The sequence below is a fragment of the Aulonocara stuartgranti genome (genome assembly GCF_965226115.1).
Source record: "Aulonocara stuartgranti genome assembly, chromosome: 14".
NCBI lineage: Eukaryota > Metazoa > Chordata > Actinopteri > Cichliformes > Cichlidae > Aulonocara > Aulonocara stuartgranti.
This window is the reverse complement of record NC_138950.1, coordinates 11,611,843-11,633,420: the sequence shown is the minus strand read 5'-3', so window position 1 is coordinate 11,633,420 and position 21,578 is coordinate 11,611,843. Positions and strand designations below refer to the sequence as shown.

Genomic DNA, 21,578 nt, shown 5'->3' with positions numbered 1-21,578 from the left:
GGTATCAACTTGTTCAACTTGTTGCAGAATCAAGGAAATGACAAAAGATTTTAATGTTCAACAACGGAACAATCCAAAGGTAAGATTATATGTATTACAAACTTTTCTCAAAACTACACTCATCTAGGACTGCATACAAAAACATAAGAGTCAAACAGTCCAATTCACATTCGTTTCACGACAGAAGTTTGCACTTAAGAGACATTACCCGTGGACTGGCTTTAAGCCCATCAAGTTCTATAAATACCTTCTGGAATACCTCTAGAGTGTTCTTTACTTGTTTTGGGTAACTCAGATTGAGAGCGTATATAAGCCCCATCATTAAGGCACATGCTCTGGGCACATCAAGGTCTTCCAGGACTGCTGTTCCTTCAATCACAATTTTAGTGCACGTCTGGTGACTACAATCTTTACCACTTCTTCTGGGAACTGTTGTTCACCATTCTGGCAAGTAGGTAGTTTAAATGGAAACATGTCAGCATTTTATGTGCCATTTAAAAATAAAACAAAAGAATGTGAGATTCACCTACCAGCTGTTCTCTGAAGAGATCCTCTTCCTTCTCTTTCAGATACACCTTCAGGCAATGGATTGCGACCTCTTGCTTCATTTCCACGGAACTCTGGAGAATAAAAAAAGTAAAATAAAACATAAACTTACAGTTTATTAGGTGAAAAGTCAAAACTGTTACATTTATGTGACTTGCGTTGTGCCAAATATTGATTTTAAATATGTTTTTAAAATAATTAAAGATTTAATCTTTGTAACTTACCATTGAGGGTTGTAGAGGCAAATCCTACAGATCAGCTGACCGTCACATGCTTGCATAAGAGGACTTTCTCTGGATGGTTCTGGACATGCAACATATTTCCAAATTAGACCTCAATCACTCAATCATTTAAAATGTGCTCTTAGAAGAAGAATATTCACGAACAATATGGACATCTACATATCTTGCAAACAGTGGGAGTGATGTAAAAGTGCAGATTTTTATGCTACAGCTCAAGTTCCCAGGACTTTTTGGAAGCCATCCAAATATTCAAAGGAGCTTTCAGATGCAGTCCACAGTTGAAATGGGAAGAGCGACTAACACAGTTGGATGTGTGATAAAGCCATTTCTCACAGCGGGGGAAGAAAAAGTAGCAGTAAAAAATATATTTTAAAGACGTTGGCATTATACATAAAAATGTACCCTCACGAATATTTCTGATTAGTAAATGCAACCGACTCCATAAGCTCTTCTTGATACTAGACACTTTGCAGTTCTTTCAGACTTTCCCAAGGGGTCAAATATATATTTCAAGGGTTGTGGGTAACATGTGCAGCAGGGTCTCACAGAAGAAAGCTCACATTTTGTGACAGAAAAGATCTTTGTTTTGTTTTTTTGCAGTCTTGCGAATTCTTGGATAATTTCCTCCATGTAGGCCTCCAAAATTATTAAAAATTTCGAGCATAAACTAGAGATGGACCGATCCGATATTACGTATCGGTATCGGTCCGATACTGACCTAAATTACTGGATCGGATATCGGAGAAAAATAAAAAATGTAATCCGATCCATTAAATATCACGAAAGCACCTCACAAAACTTGCAACACGCCGTAACTCACCTCAGAACGTTAGCAGTCGGAGCAGTATGCATCACGTGATAGAGCAGCTGTGGCATGCCGGACCTGTCGGTGGTCTGGATAGCATGTGGAGCTTCGCTAGCAACCTGGCATTTCATCTCCGACAAAGTTATCCCCGAGAGAAGTAAAGCAAGTGTGTAAGTCCATCTCTGAATGTTTGTAAAGCATTCCCACGTTAAGCTTAACAAGCGACTGCCTCTCGCTCTCCGGCTGCTACTTCAATCGTGAAACTGATCAGCTGATCGGCTTTTCTGTCGCGACTCCGTCTCTCTTGTTTGTTTTTGGCCCACTTTGCACCAGAAAGAGGAAACCAGCGGCTGAACAACAGCAGCACGTTTAAGCTTGATAAGCTGTTGTTAGAATTTATTTAATATTACTTTCTACACCAGGATCTTTTTCTACGTAGCTGACGCTGGTAACTGTGCAGGGGCGGATCTAGCAAAGTTTAGCCAGGGGGGCCGATAGGGCATGAACAGGGAAAAGGGGGCACAAAGACAGACTTTTCTTTCTTATTCTCATTTAAAATGTCTAGCTTTTAATAAATAATTATCTGACACCCAAAGTTTTAATTTGATGTAAAATGAATAGAAGTCAATTACTGTATATAGTGACTATTAAGTCTAATATATACACCCTAGTAAGCTATAGTACTTTTTACTTTGGGAAGGTACCATCTGTGCAGTCTGCAATTTTGTTGAAGAAAGATGTTGAATCTATTTAATATTTCTTGAAAAATAATTGATTTCTGTGCATTTTTTTTCACACTGCATCAAATTAAGGTTGATTACGTCGATTAAGCATCATGAGGTGGCGCGTGAGGGGTGGTTCTCTATTTTTTATTTATTTATGTTGTTGCTGGGAGTTGGAACCCTGTTAGTTAGGTTGCTTAATATTTACGCTAAGTACTCTTTAAAATACCAGAATAGGGAGGATGGTGTAGGTTTAAGTTTATTAGATTGATCAGTATTGCTGAACTATGAAATATTTTTTTTGTATACAGGTATAACAGAATAGCTTTAGTGTAGTTGTTGTTTTAAACTTGAGTATGAACTTGCAGACTTGCAAAATGCAGCAAGATATTTTAAAAAACAGTTTTGTTGATTAAAAAACACTATATCGGATTCATATCGGTATCGGCAGATATCCAAATTTATGATATCGGTATCGGTATCGGACATAAAAAAGTGGTATCGTGCCATCTCTAGCATAAACATTGTGTAGAAATAAAGATATTCATGAAAACTTGATGTTTTTTATGATTTTTTCTTTCTTTCATATTTTAGTTATATTTACATGTTTGAAAAAAATATATAACGAATAAAACAGTCACACATTAAATACACAAACTGAGAGATAACCTTGTCTTCACTGTTAGTACATCCATCACATCTCCTTTTTCAGTATTTGCTGTTTTTCATATTTTGTCTTTTAACTTTTAACACTACAATCCCATTTAAAATAAACTCACCGATTAAATCTTCTTGCTGTTTGATATCATGCAGCTAGTGCAGCGGTCCCCAACCCCCGGGCCTCGGACCGGTACCGGTCCGTGAGTCGTTTGGTACCGGGCCGCGAGAGTTGAGGCTCAGGTGTGAAATGTATAGTTTTCAGGGTTTTTATCGGTTTTCAGCGTTATTTTGTTATCGTTTTTATTGTTTACTCGGTTTTCCTTGGTCTTTTCAAGTGTGTTATGAATAAATGTTCTTTTTTTCGGTACTGGTACTAGTTTTATTTTGTTGTATTTATCCGCAACACCTTAAAGGGTAGTCCATGAAAATATTGTCGGGCATAAACCGGTCCGTGGCGCAAAAAAGGTTGGGGACCACTGAGCTAGTGTACAGTCACAGAGCAGTGAAAGTGAACCAGAACAATACATGCACTGTCCTTGCATGCAAACAAAGAACTGAACCTCACCGTAAAGCTGTAATTGTACAATGAAAAGACCGAAAAAAGAAAGATTTGCTGCCCACAGCGCGGGTCATGTGTTGACCTCTGGTTACTATTGTGGCGATGGCTTTGAATAGCCAGGGAGGCGGTCAAGCAGAAAATCAAACGAACAATGTATGGTTTGGGGGAAGACATGATAATGAAAGAACATCGTGTTCTGTGGATTTGTTTGGCTGAAGAAGCCAATAATCCACTGTGTTCACACATGTGGAGGATTGACAGAAAATGACCTGGCTCACATTGCTGATGGAAGAAGAACTCCGGCCTATTTCTCAAAGAAGCTGGCACTCTGATACAGACATTGTATTCATTTGTGGTTACTCTGCATTGTTCTGTGTATCTTTTTGGTAATACGCCTCTATAGTTGCTTTGTGTCTGCTTATTGTGTTAAGTCTCCATGTGGTTATTTTGGGTCTCTTTGTTTTGTGTTTCTCTGTATTGACTTGCTGACAGTCCGTTCATGCACAGCAGAGTGAAGTGCCAAACATTGGGACAACTTCCTGACTTACACTTTGTGTTTAGGTGCAAGGACATGCAGCTGCATTTGTGCATACATACAAATGTATGTCCAGTGTAACTGAATATATATACACTGACATGAGAAAGGTGGTGGACTGAGGCGGGAGTCCTTAGCTAACCTTTGCTTTCCTCTGGACTGAGAGTCCTTCTGGCAGCTCTCCATGGACTGAAGTACAGATTTAGATTAAAGCAGGCTTGCCTTTCATCAGAAAATCTTCCACGCTGTGTTATTCAGTAAAGCTTAATCCTACATCCATGTTGACATTTTAACACACAGGTCAAAAATCTTTTGTCTGGTAGTTTGTCCTTTATTTTTTTATAAACTTACATACTCAGAGACCAAGAGAGCATTCTCAGCATTAATTTAATCTAGTTTATTTTAATCTGACAGATTCTCTGAGCGAATCTTCTAGCAATAAATATTAACCTGCACCTTTTATGACCCCTAGTGGTCAAAACACAAAGGGGTGGAATCAAGTGTTTCTGAATTCGAGTGTCCCATTACCATCGCTATCCACAGCCTGATACTGTCGCACTGTGAGTTTCTATTTTTATACTTTGTATAAAATTGTATGTTTTCCACCATGCACTGCTCTTTAAATGAGATTTCCTTCAAGAAAATAAGCCAGCCAGTTTTCTCTCATTTTATTTTATATATTAGTAGAAAATTTCAGTACAAACATCAACAACAAAACTGTTTTGTGAACAGATCATAAATCATCATTCCCATAAATGTAGTGAAGAAGTGCATAATTTCAGGGAGGTCATGTGGTTCAACTCTAAACCTGCTCCGTACCTTGCATCCGAACATCTCCGATCTGAAGGGAGAACAGTGTTTTAATATAAAATGATATTTATACAGAAAAAGAGTAAGGCATAAAAATAAGAGAAAAATCACCTGAACATGAGGAGGGGCACTGAGCACGTACGTAACAGCATTGGCAACATCTGTTACTTCCAGAGACTGTCAGAGAAGTGAAACGTGATTAATGACTTATTATTTGAGTTACCACATCAACAGTACATCAGGTGTAGGAATAATTATTTTACCTTGTATGCAGAGTATGCACCAGCTGCTTTATTAGGATTGTTTTTGTAGAACCGTGACAAAAATTCTGTCTCCACCAAACCAGGAGAAATACACTGCAAAAAAGAGTGGATACTGTGTGTGAGGGTCTCATCACAGTAATGTTGGTTTTAAAGTGACTTTTGGAGCTGCCTACAGTGTTTTTAAAGCCTTACTGTGGCTCGGATATGGCTGTTTTCTGCACGCAGCGCCTGCCGCAGGCCCTCTGTCAGGGCGGTTACAGCATACTTTGTGGCAGTGTAGAAATGTAGATCAGGATTGGTAATTACACGATGTCCGCACATGCTGCAACAGATTTATAAACCGTTAACCAGGTGAGCATTAAACAGCAAGCATTAAACAGCATGCATTAATGTGCAAGTAAAGTAACTCTTTTAAACTCATGTCTCAATGATGTAAGAAACACGAGGCCTACAAAGCCGTTTTGTTGATAGTTAACTGGAAATATTCAGGTTCTGGATTGCTGATTGGCCACCATAAAAGATGATGCAGATGTCACTTTGGGTTTTAAGAGATTCTCAAGGACATTTTGAAATACTGCATGGGATTTTTGCTTATTAATTATGAAGACTAATAAACCTTTTCCCCAACGAGATCTTTAAATCAGGTGTCAGTTATTTTGCTTCCTAAATGTAGTAATAATAATATGCTGATAAAATCCTGAGCCGCAGACCTTTATTACTGCATGAGTGACACTAGTCATTAGACTAAAGAGTCTATAATAAGTGGAATTAGATATCTGCATTGATTCTGTTCCTGGCTCTGCTTTTAAAATCAAGGCTGCACTGGGAGATTCTGGGACAGTTAAGAAGTAAATCCATCCCTTCATCTATTTCCTACTGCTTATCCAGGGCCAGGTTGCAAAGCAGCAATCTGAGCAGAGATGCCCAGACCCCACTCTCCTTCCACTGTCTAGCACTTTCCTCAGTTGGAGTCAGCAGCACTGCTGCAGAACCTGAGCTGTGCGTTGTGGTGAGCCCGACTAGACTGAGTCAGTATGTTTGAATCCTGTTCACTAGCCCCATCTGAGAAGTGACATTCCATGCCTATAGCCAATTTTGGAAAACGGGGATCAGACCGCCAGGGTCTCTGCCCCTGACCAGAATTGACTAACTATGGCCTCTGCTGTTGATGTAGCTCTTTTGGGCCCCCATAAGCTAAGGCCCAGCCACCTGGTAGTTTCCCTCTTGTAAAATGTGACTTTGTTGTAAGTGAAAACATAATAATTTTAATAATAATAATGATACAGGTTGATATCACCAATAAAAATATCGAACCCGTTTATGTTTACGATGTGTCCATCATCCACATTTCTCTCTTTCATCGACTGATACGCTTCGCGTGTGCAGATACTGAGAGCAAGAACATTTACCTGCAAGAAAAAAAAACAGAAAACAAAATATCAGGAATCAGCACATTCTGGTTGATGCACTTGCTTGTTGCTTCTTGCACACAGTGGGTGAAAAACGGTTATAAGCAGCTTCAAAAACTATTAATGAGTCAGTTTAAGAGCTGTAGTCACTGAGAGGTTAATGCACACTGATCAGCTACAATATTAAAACCAGTGACAGATGATGACATGTTTCACTTTTTTACAGTTCAAAGTTCTGCTGGGACATTATTCCTGTGAATGTTACTTTTGATAAAACGCTACAACAAATATTATATTTCTACAATAACTCTGAGCTCTTACATCCATCATGTTCTTCCAGCCACTGGTTTTGCCGTTTAGCAACAATTCTGGATGAGCCAAGCCAGCATTGTTGATGCAGACGTCCACGCCTTTGTGCTGCTCTTTGATTGCTGCAAACATGGCCAGAATCTCCTCTTCTTTGGTCAAGTCACACTTGAAAGGCACCAAAACACCAGGATGGCCGGCACTCTGACAGTCTCCTGCCAGTTTCTGAAACCAAGAAGAGAAAGATGACAGACTTCAGAATCCACTTTGTGTTTTTAATGTGTATGAATCTACTGGAAAGCATCCATGAAATACATGAAAAACTACTTTGTGAAAAATAACTTTAATTTGTCTGCGAACTTCACTATCTGCTCCCTCATTCTTCCTGTTCTTCTGAATTCTCTCTGTCCTCTGTACAATGGACTGTAATGTCTGTACAGTATGATTGTCTATACAAACATACTGAACAATACAATAATTATAGTTTTACAACTGTTTATTAATACTTGCAACTGTATATCTACAATCTGTATAGTTTTCAAATTTCTGTATAGTTTTGTTATTTTTTCACCCTATGTATAACCTGTTCATAGCCTGTACACTCACTAAAGTTGTAGCCTGTACATACTTACAGTTATAGTATATTAATAACATACCTTCATACTGTGCACATTGTAATATACCTATAATAGATCCATATTCTGTAATATATCTATATTATTGCTAAAGCACTTTCTGGATGGATGCAAACTGCATTTTGTTGCCTTGTACTTGTGACATGTGCAATGACAATAAAGTGTAATTCTACTCCATTCCATTCCATTCTCTCTCTCTCCATCCTCCTCACTCAACTAGAAACTAGAAAATGACAAAAATATAATCTTATAATAATTATTATAAGAGCAACAAGAGGATCCACAATCTATAACAGGACAACACACTGATTAAACGTGTGAGTAAAACAGAAGCTACAACTTTATAATTTTTGATGAATTTAATTGTTACAACGATTAAAAGACTGATCCATAAGAATTTATAACAATATTTAAACTGAATGCAGGCTGTTGCTAGATGCTGACAGGTTACATCATTATGACCTGCTGTCACCTGGAGCTGGAGCTGTACTGTACACAAACACTGAAGCCCAATTTGACCAGAACAGGAACAGAAATCTTTAACAAACTAAAATAATAAAGTACATCAGCTTCTTAACTTGTGATATCCCAGCAGACTAGTGGATCGGAAGGGTAAAGTTAGCTAATAATCTCTAGTGATTGACACTACATTAGCTAATGTTTTTAACCCTATTTACAGAACATATAAAAACTGTATACTTTGCTTTGACACTTTATAAGCCAAAGCAATTCCTGCATTATCAGAACAGTTTGAATTTTTTACTGAATTTTTACCAGTTGAATTGTGTTTTAAATCTGCATCGCTAATTTGTGAAACTACCTTCTTATCTTCTTTCTGCCGCAGCAACTAAAGTCTGTAACAGAGAGGCTGTAACATCATGACATTAGCAACACTGGACATAAAACCTGTTTTCATTCTTTCCTGTACTGTCGTCAATAGAAAAGTTTGAAGTTAAATAGAAGTTACATAGGAAAATAACATTTAAAAATAATTCCAGAAAATAATATTAATATACGCTCTCGTTAATACTATTTATTGTTATTTTTAGGGGTGCTCTGATAAAATCTCAGACCCCAAAAAGGGTCTTATCTCGCTCTTATCATTTTCTCTCAGCTCCACCTTTTCGCCACTTGTTCCACACTGAACTTTTTCTACAAGCTGCATGAGCCCACAGCAAAAGGTAGCGGAGCAATTTGATTTGTGTCAGTATTTAAAACGAACCAATGGGTTGCTGTCAGTGCTTGTACGCCGGTGCGCAGCGGCCCTTCTGGTCGGCCAACCGGGAAAATACCAGATTACCAGTCCAGCCCTGCTATAGCTGCACTTTGTTAAGATTGTTGATTGTGGCTAATCTTTGACAACAGCATTATGTTTCAAAGTTCAACAACCAACAGTGCATATCATCTACATACAGTATGCTGACGGATTGTGTGCCAACTTAAAGAATCATTAACCACAGAGTTGTAAATTTCAAGAAAGCAAAGGGCACAAAAGAGGATTTTCACCGTTATGTTTAAAATTTCAATATTTATATCTAGCTTCTTGTAAAACCTCAGTAGATGTAACTCCAGAGTAGTTTAACTTTTAATTAAACAAACAGACGAAGAAAAACACGTTTTCACTGTTTAATAGTAACTTTACCATAAAAAAATTTCGCTTTACATTAAATTACTCCCTGCAGAAATTACGTTTTCACTTTAGAGCATACCTGGATTTTTGCGACGTCCCTGGCGCAGCCCACCACATTCATACCGAGCCGGACCAGCTCTAGGGCTACAGCCGCCCCAATCCCCACCGACGCTCCGGTCACCAGAGCCACTCTGCCCCGCCAGCGCTCCATCACAGTCCGGACACCGGTAGCTTGCTACATGCACGAAAGCGCTACAAACATCAAGAGAGGGACGCCAAAACTTCAACTTCCATGTACTTGCGGAACATAAACGTCGCACACTCTGTACGTCGTACGTCTCTGCCGAATTCACGCAAATCGTCGGTTCTTCTTTTACATTTTATTGGCGGTTGGCAATATGGTGCTTTACTGCCACCAACTGGTATGGAGTGTGGACTGGAACGTTGCTCAAAAAAACAAGCAAGCAAAAAAAAAAAAAAAAAAACAAACCCAAAAAAAACACACCAACAACAACAAAACCCCTCAAATCCTTCCAAACAAATTAACCTCTTTAAAAACTGGAATAAGGCCTGATAACTTTCACTTCTTGAGTCCTTTTGCAGTAAATCAATACGATCTAGTTTTATCTCGTATTACTGAGGTTTTGGTTCAGTTGTCTTCTCTCCACCTGATACTTCTGACAGTGTTCTATAGTTTCCTCTTCTCCACAGTAGTCACATTTCCCTGCACTCTAAAAAATATTTTGTTGCCTCAACTTAAAAAATTAAGGCAACAATTTCCACTCAGCTTTTGAAGTTACAAATTTTGCACATTATTAAGTAAATTCAGCAAGTAATTTTTACGTTTGGCTAACTCAACTTGTTTAACAAACCAACATGATTTACCTTGACCTCCAAAAGCATAATTAAGTTTATGCAACCTAATATTAAGTTAAAATTTCTGGTAAAAATAAGTTGAGAAATTACATTAGTTGAGTCACACCAACTAACTTTTTTACATATATCCTACTCACAATTATCTATGCCAATTAGTTTAGGTTTCTATAGTAACTTTTCTAAAATCACACAAAGCCATTTCACTTATTCCAATTGATTATTTTATTACAAAGCATTTTCAAAGTAATACACTTCTGTGTAAATACAACATAAATGAAACAATATAGCAGCCCTTTAATTATAAATGACTAAGCAAAAAAAAAAAAAGTACTTCATGTACATTAACATTAACTTAAATTGGTATCAACTTGTTCAACTTGTTGCAGAATCAAGGAAATGACAAAAGATTTTAATGTTCAACAACGGAACAATCCAAAGGTAAGATTATATGTATTACAAACTTTTCTCAAAACTACACTCATCTAGGACTGCATACAAAAACATAAGAGTCAAACAGTCCAATTCACATTCGTTTCACGACAGAAGTTTGCACTTAAGAGACATTACCCGTGGACTGGCTTTAAGCCCATCAAGTTCTATAAATACCTTCTGGAATACCTCTAGAGTGTTCTTTACTTGTTTTGGGTAACTCAGATTGAGAGCGTATATAAGCCCCATCATTAAGGCACATGCTCTGGGCACATCAAGGTCTTCCAGGACTGCTGTTCCTTCAATCACAATTTTAGTGCACGTCTGGTGACTACAATCTTTACCACTTCTTCTGGGAACTGTTGTTCACCATTCTGGCAAGTAGGTAGTTTAAATGGAAACATGTCAGCATTTTATGTGCCATTTAAAAATAAAACAAAAGAATGTGAGATTCACCTACCAGCTGTTCTCTGAAGAGATCCTCTTCCTTCTCTTTCAGATACACCTTCAGGCAATGGATTGCGACCTCTTGCTTCATTTCCACGGAACTCTGGAGAATAAAAAAAGTAAAATAAAACATAAACTTACAGTTTATTAGGTGAAAAGTCAAAACTGTTACATTTATGTGACTTGCGTTGTGCCAAATATTGATTTTAAATATGTTTTTAAAATAATTAAAGATTTAATCTTTGTAACTTACCATTGAGGGTTGTAGAGGCAAATCCTACAGATCAGCTGACCGTCACATGCTTGCATAAGAGGACTTTCTCTGGATGGTTCTGGACATGCAACATATTTCCAAATTAGACCTCAATCACTCAATCATTTAAAATGTGCTCTTAGAAGAAGAATATTCACGAACAATATGGACATCTACATATCTTGCAAACAGTGGGAGTGATGTAAAAGTGCAGATTTTTATGCTACAGCTCAAGTTCCCAGGACTTTTTGGAAGCCATCCAAATATTCAAAGGAGCTTTCAGATGCAGTCCACAGTTGAAATGGGAAGAGCGACTAACACAGTTGGATGTGTGATAAAGCCATTTCTCACAGCGGGGGAAGAAAAAGTAGCAGTAAAAAATATATTTTAAAGACGTTGGCATTATACATAAAAATGTACCCTCACGAATATTTCTGATTAGTAAATGCAACCGACTCCATAAGCTCTTCTTGATACTAGACACTTTGCAGTTCTTTCAGACTTTCCCAAAGGGTCAAATATATATTTCAAGGGTTGTGGGTAACATGTGCAGCAGGGTCTCACAGAAGAAAGCTCACATTTTGTGACAGAAAAGATCTTTGTTTTGTTTTTTTGCAGTCTTGCGAATTCTTGGATAATTTCCTCCATGTAGGCCTCCAAAATTATTAAAAATTTCGAGCATAAACTAGAGATGGACCGATCCGATATTACGTATCGGTATCGGTCCGATACTGACCTAAATTACTGGATCGGATATCGGAGAAAAATAAAAAATGTAATCCGATCCATTAAATATCACGAAAGCACCTCACAAAACTTGCAACACGCCGTAACTCACCTCAGAACGTTAGCAGTCGGAGCAGTATGCATCACGTGATAGAGCAGCTGTGGCATGCCGGACCTGTCGGTGGTCTGGATAGCATGTGGAGCTTCGCTAGCAACCTGGCATTTCATCTCCGACAAAGTTATCCCCGAGAGAAGTAAAGCAAGTGTGTAAGTCCATCTCTGAATGTTTGTAAAGCATTCCCACGTTAAGCTTAACAAGCGACTGCCTCTCGCTCTCCGGCTGCTACTTCAATCGTGAAACTGATCAGCTGATCGGCTTTTCTGTCGCGACTCCGTCTCTCTTGTTTGTTTTTGGCCCACTTTGCACCAGAAAGAGGAAACCAGCGGCTGAACAACAGCAGCACGTTTAAGCTTGATAAGCTGTTGTTAGAATTTATTTAATATTACTTTCTACACCAGGATCTTTTTCTACGTAGCTGACGCTGGTAACTGTGCAGGGGCGGATCTAGCAAAGTTTAGCCAGGGGGGCCGATAGGGCATGAACAGGGAAAAGGGGGCACAAAGACAGACTTTTCTTTCTTATTCTCATTTAAAATGTCTAGCTTTTAATAAATAATTATCTGACACCCAAAGTTTTAATTTGATGTAAAATGAATAGAAGTCAATTACTGTATATAGTGACTATTAAGTCTAATATATACACCCTAGTAAGCTATAGTACTTTTTACTTTGGGAAGGTACCATCTGTGCAGTCTGCAATTTTGTTGAAGAAAGATGTTGAATCTATTTAATATTTCTTGAAAAATAATTGATTTCTGTGCATTTTTTTTCACACTGCATCAAATTAAGGTTGATTACGTCGATTAAGCATCATGAGGTGGCGCGTGAGGGGTGGTTCTCTATTTTTTATTTATTTATGTTGTTGCTGGGAGTTGGAACCCTGTTAGTTAGGTTGCTTAATATTTACGCTAAGTACTCTTTAAAATACCAGAATAGGGAGGATGGTGTAGGTTTAAGTTTATTAGATTGATCAGTATTGCTGAACTATGAAATATTTTTTTTGTATACAGGTATAACAGAATAGCTTTAGTGTAGTTGTTGTTTTAAACTTGAGTATGAACTTGCAGACTTGCAAAATGCAGCAAGATATTTTAAAAAACAGTTTTGTTGATTAAAAAACACTATATCGGATTCATATCGGTATCGGCAGATATCCAAATTTATGATATCGGTATCGGTATCGGACATAAAAAAGTGGTATCGTGCCATCTCTAGCATAAACATTGTGTAGAAATAAAGATATTCATGAAAACTTGATGTTTTTTATGATTTTTTCTTTCTTTCATATTTTAGTTATATTTACATGTTTGAAAAAAATATATAACGAATAAAACAGTCACACATTAAATACACAAACTGAGAGATAACCTTGTCTTCACTGTTAGTACATCCATCACATCTCCTTTTTCAGTATTTGCTGTTTTTCATATTTTGTCTTTTAACTTTTAACACTACAATCCCATTTAAAATAAACTCACCGATTAAATCTTCTTGCTGTTTGATATCATGCAGCTAGTGCAGCGGTCCCCAACCCCCGGGCCTCGGACCGGTACCGGTCCGTGAGTCGTTTGGTACCGGGCCGCGAGAGTTGAGGCTCAGGTGTGAAATGTATAGTTTTCAGGGTTTTTATCGGTTTTCAGCGTTATTTTGTTATCGTTTTTATTGTTTACTCGGTTTTCCTTGGTCTTTTCAAGTGTGTTATGAATAAATGTTCTTTTTTTCGGTACTGGTACTAGTTTTATTTTGTTGTATTTATCCGCAACACCTTAAAGGGTAGTCCATGAAAATATTGTCGAGCATAAACCGGTCCGTGGCGCAAAAAAGGTTGGGGACCACTGAGCTAGTGTACAGTCACAGAGCAGTGAAAGTGAACCAGAACAATACATGCACTGTCCTTGCATGCAAACAAAGAACTGAACCTCACCGTAAAGCTGTAATTGTACAATGAAAAGACCGAAAAAAGAAAGATTTGCTGCCCACAGCGCGGGTCATGTGTTGACCTCTGGTTACTATTGTGGCGATGGCTTTGAATAGCCAGGGAGGCGGTCAAGCAGAAAATCAAACGAACAATGTATGGTTTGGGGGAAGACATGATAATGAAAGAACATTGTGTTCTGTGGATTTGTTTGGCTGAAGAAGCCAATAATCCACTGTGTTCACACATGTGGAGGATTGACAGAAAATGACCTGGTTCACATTGCTGATGGAAGAAGAACTCCGGCCTATTTCTCAAAGAAGCTGGCACTCTGATACAGACATTGTATTCATTTGTGGTTACTCTGCATTGTTCTGTGTATCTTTTTGGTAATACGCCTCTATAGTTGCTTTGTGTCTGCTTATTGTGTTAAGTCTCCATGTGGTTATTTTGGGTCTCTTTGTTTTGTGTTTCTCTGTATTGACTTGCTGACAGTCCGTTCATGCACAGCAGAGTGAAGTGCCAAACAGTGGGACAATTTCCTGACTTACACTTTGTGTTTAGGTGCAAGGACCTGCAGCTGCATTTGTGCATACATACAAATGTATGTCCAGTGTAACTGAATATATATACACTGACATGAGAAAGGTGGTGGACTGAGGCGGGAGTCCTTAGCTAACCTTTGCTTTCCTCTGGACTGAGAGTCCTTCTGGCAGCTCTCCATGGACTGAAGTACAGATTTAGATTAAAGCAGGCTTGCCTTTCATCAGAAAGTCTTCCACGCTGCGTTATTCAGTAAAGCTTAATCCTACATCCATGTTGACATTTTAACACACAGGTCAAAAATCTTTTGTCTGGTAGTTTGTCCTTTATTTTTTTTATAAACTTACATACTCAGAGACCAAGAGAGCATTCTCAGCATTAATTTAATCTAGTTTATTTTAATCTGACAGATTCTCTGAGCGAATCTTCTAGCAATAAATATTAACCTGCACCTTTTATGACCCCTAGTGGTCAAAACACAAAGGGGTGGAATCAAGTGTTTCTGAATTCGAGTGTCCCATTACCATCGCTATCCACAGCCTGATACTGTCGCACTGTGAGTTTCTATTTTTATACTTTGTATAAAATTGTATGTTTTCCACCATGCACTGCTCTTTAAATGAGATTTCCTTCAAGAAAATAAGCCAGCCAGTTTTCTCTCATTTTATTTTATATATTAGTAGAAAATTTCAGTACAAACATCAACAACAAAACTGTTTTGTGAACAGATCATAAATCATCATTCCCATAAATGTAGTGAAGAAGTGCATAATTTCAGGGAGGTCATGTGGTTCAACTCTAAACCTGCTCCGTACCTTGCATCCGAACATCTCCGATCTGAAGGGAGAACAGTGTTTTAATATAAAATGATATTTATACAGAAAAAGAGTAAGGCATAAAAATAAGAGAAAAATCACCTGAACATGAGGAGGGGCACTGAGCACGTACGTAACAGCATTGGCAACATCTGTTACTTCCAGAGACTGTCAGAGAAGTGAAACGTGATTAATGACTTATTATTTGAGTTACCACATCAACAGTACATCAGGTGTAGGAATAATTATTTTACCTTGTATGCAGAGTATGCACCAGCTGCTTTATTAGGATTGTTTTTGTAGAACCGTGACAAAAATTCTGTCTCCACCAAACCAGGAGAAATACACTGCAAAAAAGAGTGGATACTGTGTGTGAGGGTCTCATCACAGTAATGTTGGTTTTAAAGTGACTTTTGGAGCTGCCTACAGTGTTTTTAAAGCCTTACTGTGGCTCGGATATGGCTGTTTTCTGCACGCAGCGCCTGCCGCAGGCCCTCTGTCAGGGCGGTTACAGCATACTTTGTGGCAGTGTAGAAATGTAGATCAGGATTGGTAATTACACGATGTCCGCACATGCTGCAACAGATTTATGGTAAATGGTAAATGGCCTGCATTTGTATAGTGCTTTTCTAGTCCTTAAGGACCCCAAAGCGCTTTACACTAGTCATTCACACACTAGCGATAGCAAGCTACATTGTAGCCACAGCTGCCCTGGGGCACACTGACAGAGGCGAGGCTGCCGGACACAGGCGCCACCGGGCCCTCTGACCACCACCAGTGGGTTAGTATGTTGCCCAAGGATATTTGGCATGCAGCCAGGAGGCAGCCTGGGATCGAACCACCGACCTTCTGATTAGTGGCTGACCTGCTCTGCCACCTGAGCTATAAACAGTTAACCAAATGAGCATTAAACAGCATGCATTAATGTGCAAGTAAAGTAACTCTTTTAAAGTCATGTCTCAATGATGTAAGAAACACGAGGCCTACAAAGCTGTTTTGTTGATAGTTAACTGGAAATATTCAGGTTCTGGATTGCTGATTGGCCACCATAAAATACTGCATGGGATTTCTGCTTATTAATTATGAAGACTAAAAAAACCAGTTATAGTGTAATACTAATATGCTGATAAAATCCTGAGCTGCAGACCTTTATTACTGCATGAGTGACACTAGTCATTAGACTAAAGAGTCTATAATAAGTGGAATTAGATATCTGCATTGATTCTGTTTCTGGCTCTGCTTTTAAAATCAAGGCTGCACTGGGAGATTCTGGGACAGTTAAGAAGTAAATCCATTCCTTCATCTATTTCCTACTGCTTATCCAGGGCCAGGTTGCAAAGCAGCAATCTGAGCAGAGATGCCCAGACCCCACTCTCCTTCCACTGTCTGGCTCTTTCCTCAGTTGGAGTCAGCAGCACTGCTGCAGAACCTGAGCTGTGCGTTGTGGTGAGCCCGACTAGACTGAGTCAGTATGTTTGAATCCTGTTCACTAGCCCCATCTGAGAATTTTGGCAAAAAATTCTCAGTTTTGGCAAACGAGGATCAGACCGCCAGGGTCTCTGCCCCTGACCAGAATTGACTAACTATGGACTCTGCTGTTGATGTAGCTCTTTTGGGCCCCCATAAGCTAAGGCCCAGCCACCTGGTAGTTTCCCTCTTGTAAAATGTGACTTTGTTGCAAGTGAAAACATAATAATTTTAATAATAATAATGATACAGGTTGATATCACCAATAAAAATATCGAACCCGTTTATGTTTACGATGTGTCCATCATCCACATTTCTCTCTTTCATCGACTGATACGCTTCGCGTGTGCAGATACTGAGAGCAAGAACATTTACCTGCAAGAAAAAAAAACAGAAAACAAAATATCAGGAATCAGCACATTCTGGTTGATGCACTTGCTTGTTGCTTCTTGCACACAGTGGGTGAAAAACGGTTATAAGCAGCTTCAAAAACTATTAATGAGTCAGTTTAAGAGCTGTAGTCACTGAGAGGTTAATGCACACTGATCAGCTACAATATTAAAACCAGTGACAGATGATGACATGTTTCACTTTTTTACAGTTCAAAGTTCTGCTGGGACATTATTCCTGTGAATGTTACTTTTGATAAAACGCTACAACAAATATTATATTTCTACAATAACTCTGAGCTCTTACATCCATCATGTTCTTCCAGCCACTGGTTTTGCCGTTTAGCAACAATTCTGGATGAGCCAAGCCAGCATTGTTGATGCAGACGTCCACGCCTTTGTGCTGCTCTTTGATTGCTGCAAACATGGCCAGAATCTCCTCTTCTTTGGTCAAGTCACACTTGAAAGGCACCAAAACACCAGGGTAGCCGGCACTCTGACAGTCTGCTGCCAGTTTCTGAAACCAAAAAGAAAAATTGACACACTTCAGAATCCACTTTGTGTTTTTAAGGTTTATGAATCTACTATTCAAATATACTAAGTTACTGTAAATTCACTGATTTGACTTTCCAGTTTGCATATCATCCACAAACAGTTGCCTGTGTTTGGATGTTCTGCCCATTTTTGAGTTTTGCTTCTTTCATGGATCTACTAATGATTTTGTAACAGCAGGCACATGATGATGCCTGCAAAAGCATTTTGTCTGGTTTTGTCTTGAGGTGTGTTTCAAACAGTTCATGCATTTTATCAAGGAAATTAAAAAAAAAACCCACTTTACTAATTCAAGCTCTTAATTTATTCTTGGGAGATGTCACTGTAGCTCAGGGCTGGACTGGGACAAAAAAAGATGGTCCTGGCATTTTTGGTCCAGGCAGCCCGCCATGATCCACTCAGAAAATAAATAAATAAATGAATAAATAAATGTATATATCCTGCCTACACATATTATATATATATTCCCTTTTGTTTGATTGTTGATATTGAAACAATAGAACAGAATAGATTTGTAGATGTCACATCAATGTAGTGGCGGCCAGCCACCCTGTTTAGCCATGTTTAAAGTGGTATGAATCCTGTAAAATGCTACCATTCATATCATTATGCTCTGTTTAGAATGTCCACTGACATTTTCAGTACCTTACTAGAAAGCATCCATCAAATACATGAAAAACTACTTTGTGTGAAAAATAACTTTTGTTTTCCCACTAACTTCACTTTCTGCCCCCTCATTCTTCCTCTTCTTCTGCAACCTCCTTGTTCTCTCTCTCCATCCTCCTCACTCATCTAGAAATTAGAAAATGACAAAAATCTAATCTTTAAATAATTATTATAAGAGCAACAGGGGGATCCACGATAACAGGACAACACACTGAGTAGACGTGTGGGTAAAACAGAAGCTACAGCTTTATAATTTTTGATGAATTTAATCACTACAGCCATTAAAAGACTGATCCATAAGAATTTATAGCAATATTTAAACTGAATGCAGGCTGTTGCTAGATGCTGACAGGTTACATCATTTTGACCTGCTGTCACCTGGAGCTGGAGCTGTACTGTACACAAACACTGAAGCCCAATTTGACCAGAATAGGAACAGAAATATTTAACAAACAAAAATAATAATAAGTACACCAGCTTCTTAACTTGTGATATCCCAGCAGACTAGTGGATCGGAAGGGTAAAATTAGCTAATAATCTCTAGTGATTTATATACAGTCTGAACTTTTACTCTATTTCAGTTGAAGTGTGTTTTAAATCTGCATCACTGATTTGTGCCATGAAACTATTTCTTTATCGTCTTTCTGGCAGCAACTAAAGTCTGTAACAGAGAGACTGTAACATCATGAGAGAACAACACTGGACATAAAATTTGTTTCCATTTTATCCTGTTCTGTCCTCAATAGAAAAGTTATGATAATATAACATTTGAAGATAATACTACTATTATTATAGTTATTTTTAGGGGTAATCTGATAAAACTTCACACCCCAAAAAGGGTCTTATCTCGCCCCTGTTGTTTTCTCTCAGCTTTTCAGCTCCAACTTTTCGACACTTATTTCACCCTTACCTTTTTCTACAAGCGAGCAAGGAAATTTTATTGGGCAATCCAGTGTCAGTAATTAAAATGAGCCAATGGGTTGCTGTCAGTGCTTGTACGCCGGTGCGCAGCGGCCCTTCTGGCTGGTCCATCTCTCCAAAAGTGTGTCGGCCAACCGGGAAAATGCCAGGTGTGTCAGATTACAAGTCCAGCCCTGCTATAGAATCAGAATCAGAATCAGAATACTTTATTGATCCCTGGGGGAAATTATTTTTTGTTACAGTGCTCCATTTTAAACCAACATTAAGACAAGACAGACAATACACTAACTAAGAATAGTACAATATATACATATATATACATACATACATACATAAGTCACTCATAAATAAATAGTTGGAAAAGAAACATGTGTAGTTGTAGCAGCAAACAGTGTGTTAAGTGGATGCGTTGTACAGGGAGATGGCCACAGGCAGGAATGATTTCCTGTGTCGTTCAGTGGTGCTTTTCGGTAATCTCAGTCTCTCACTGAACGAGCTCCTGTGACTGACCAGCATGTCATGGAGTGGGTGGGATAGCTGCACTTTGTTAAGATTGTTGATTGTGGCTAATCTTTGACAACAGCATTATGTTTCAAAGTTCAACAACCAACAGTGCATATCATCTACATACAGTATGCTGACGGATTGTGTGCCAACTTAAAGAATCATTAACCACAGAGTTGTAAATTTCAAGAAAACAAAGGGCACAAAAGAGGATTTTCACCGTTATGTTTTAAATTTTAATATTCTGGCTTTTGCTAGCTTCTTATAAAAACTCTGTAGATGTAAATCAAAAGTAGTTTAACTACAAACAAAAAACAACAACGAAGAATAGCGTTTTCCCCTGCATAATAGTAACTTTAACAACCAAAATGTATTTATCTTTACATTAAATGCAGAAATTAAGTTTTCCCTTTATAGCATACCAGAATCTTTTCGACGTCCCTGGCGCAGCCCATCACTTTCATACCGAGTCGGACCAGTTCTACCGCTACAGCCGCCCCAATCCCGACCGAGGCTCCGGTCACCAGAGCCACTCTGCCCCGCCAGCGCTCCATCACAGTCCAGACAACGATAACCTGCTACACCCACGAAAGCCCCACAATTATAAAGATAGGGATGCTGAGTCTACAGCAGAGAGACCCCAGAGCTCTCATGGACCTGTCACAAAAGCGTGAGCTGTGAACCCTGTGAACATGACTATGAACGCCCAGAGCGCTTAAAAACAGTCGTCTCTGTGCTGCGTTCATGACATCAGCAAACTGTAGGAAAACATTTAAATCGGTTTTTTTGTTGCTTCTCTTGAAAATTATACTACAATCTATTTACTCATATCCATCAAATGAAAACTAATTTAATCTCAATTGACCTATCTAGAACTGTAAAAGACCAACAAGACCATAAGAGCCTTCATCAAGAATTTAATGGGGAAGTGGCGAACAATGCTACAGGCCAACCTCAAGCCAAATACACAAATCTCCATCAAGTGCTGCTCGGCATAGGCCTGAACCCCCTTCAGCAAAATCATTAACAAGACTCGCTACAGATAACGTCTGAAGCAAAGGAGCAAATGTCAGCAACTTCCTCTACATGGATGACATCAAGCTTTATGTCAGGAGTGAATGAGACACCGATTCACTGATCCACACTACTAGGATCTACAGCTATGACAACATAGCCGAGATCGAAATACACTAAGTGATAGATGCAGGCCTGGTCTATCAAAATGTTCTTTTCTTTTTTAATCAGGTTCGTACAGCTGTTGTTGGGCTAGAACATCTTAGTTGCAATGTAGAAATGAAGTTACCTTTTAGCTATTAGCTTGTTATTATCAAATTGCTTTAACCATGAGCCATTTATTTTTCCCTGAGTCTCTTCCTCTCTCTACCTTATTCGTTAACTACACCTTCCTCTGTTTCTTCCTCACTCTCTTGTTGGGACTGCTTGACCTCTTGCGCTCTCCATGGCTAATGCTGTGCCTCTATTCTGAGCGCACATAAATAATTTTTGCAAATGTTGCATTTTAAGGAGACAATTATTTTGAGCAAACAAAATTCATTTCAGTGTTTGCTATTATACATATACACACACAATAACTGCCATTCTCGCTCAGTTGTTGGCATTTGCTCTTGCTCAGATCTCTGCTCTGTGTCGCTTCTGCTGTCAACATCTCTGCTCCCTGCACACTCAACTTCTGCTCTTCTTCTGTGGTGGTCCATCAGTGTCTAATTGCTAAATAGATTAATTGAATTATGTAAAGCAATAAATCATATTAAATTCCTTTTAACGATCACTCCTTATTTAACTGTTTTTATACATCTTAGAGCACAAATAGGA

The 21,578-nt window shown here is 38.6% G+C and overlaps 2 protein-coding genes across 2 annotated transcripts; both read right to left on the bottom strand.

Annotated features, from left to right (window-relative positions):
* Positions 1-4,722: 4,722 nt before the first annotated feature.
* LOC309687747 (dehydrogenase/reductase SDR family member 11-like) lies at positions 4,723-9,445 on the bottom strand. Its single transcript, XM_082502918.1, has 7 exons — positions 9,202-9,445; positions 6,873-7,082; positions 6,457-6,551; positions 5,335-5,464; positions 5,143-5,235; positions 4,991-5,056; positions 4,723-4,910 (listed from the first exon to the last, which is right to left on the bottom strand). Exons 1-7 carry the CDS (start codon positions 9,331-9,333, stop codon positions 4,872-4,874), a joined length of 765 nt encoding a protein of 254 aa, XP_082359044.1. The 5' UTR covers positions 9,334-9,445; the 3' UTR covers positions 4,723-4,871.
* A 5,635-nt stretch (positions 9,446-15,080) lies between these two features.
* On the bottom strand, positions 15,081-20,739 carry LOC309687595 (dehydrogenase/reductase SDR family member 11-like). The gene is made up of 7 exons (XM_082502681.1): positions 20,168-20,739; positions 17,410-17,619; positions 16,994-17,088; positions 15,693-15,822; positions 15,501-15,593; positions 15,349-15,414; positions 15,081-15,268 (listed from the first exon to the last, which is right to left on the bottom strand). The coding sequence occupies exons 1-7, from the start codon at positions 20,297-20,299 to the stop codon at positions 15,230-15,232; spliced, it is 765 nt and encodes a 254-aa protein (XP_082358807.1). The 5' UTR covers positions 20,300-20,739; the 3' UTR covers positions 15,081-15,229.
* Between the last annotated feature and the right edge of the window lie 839 nt (positions 20,740-21,578).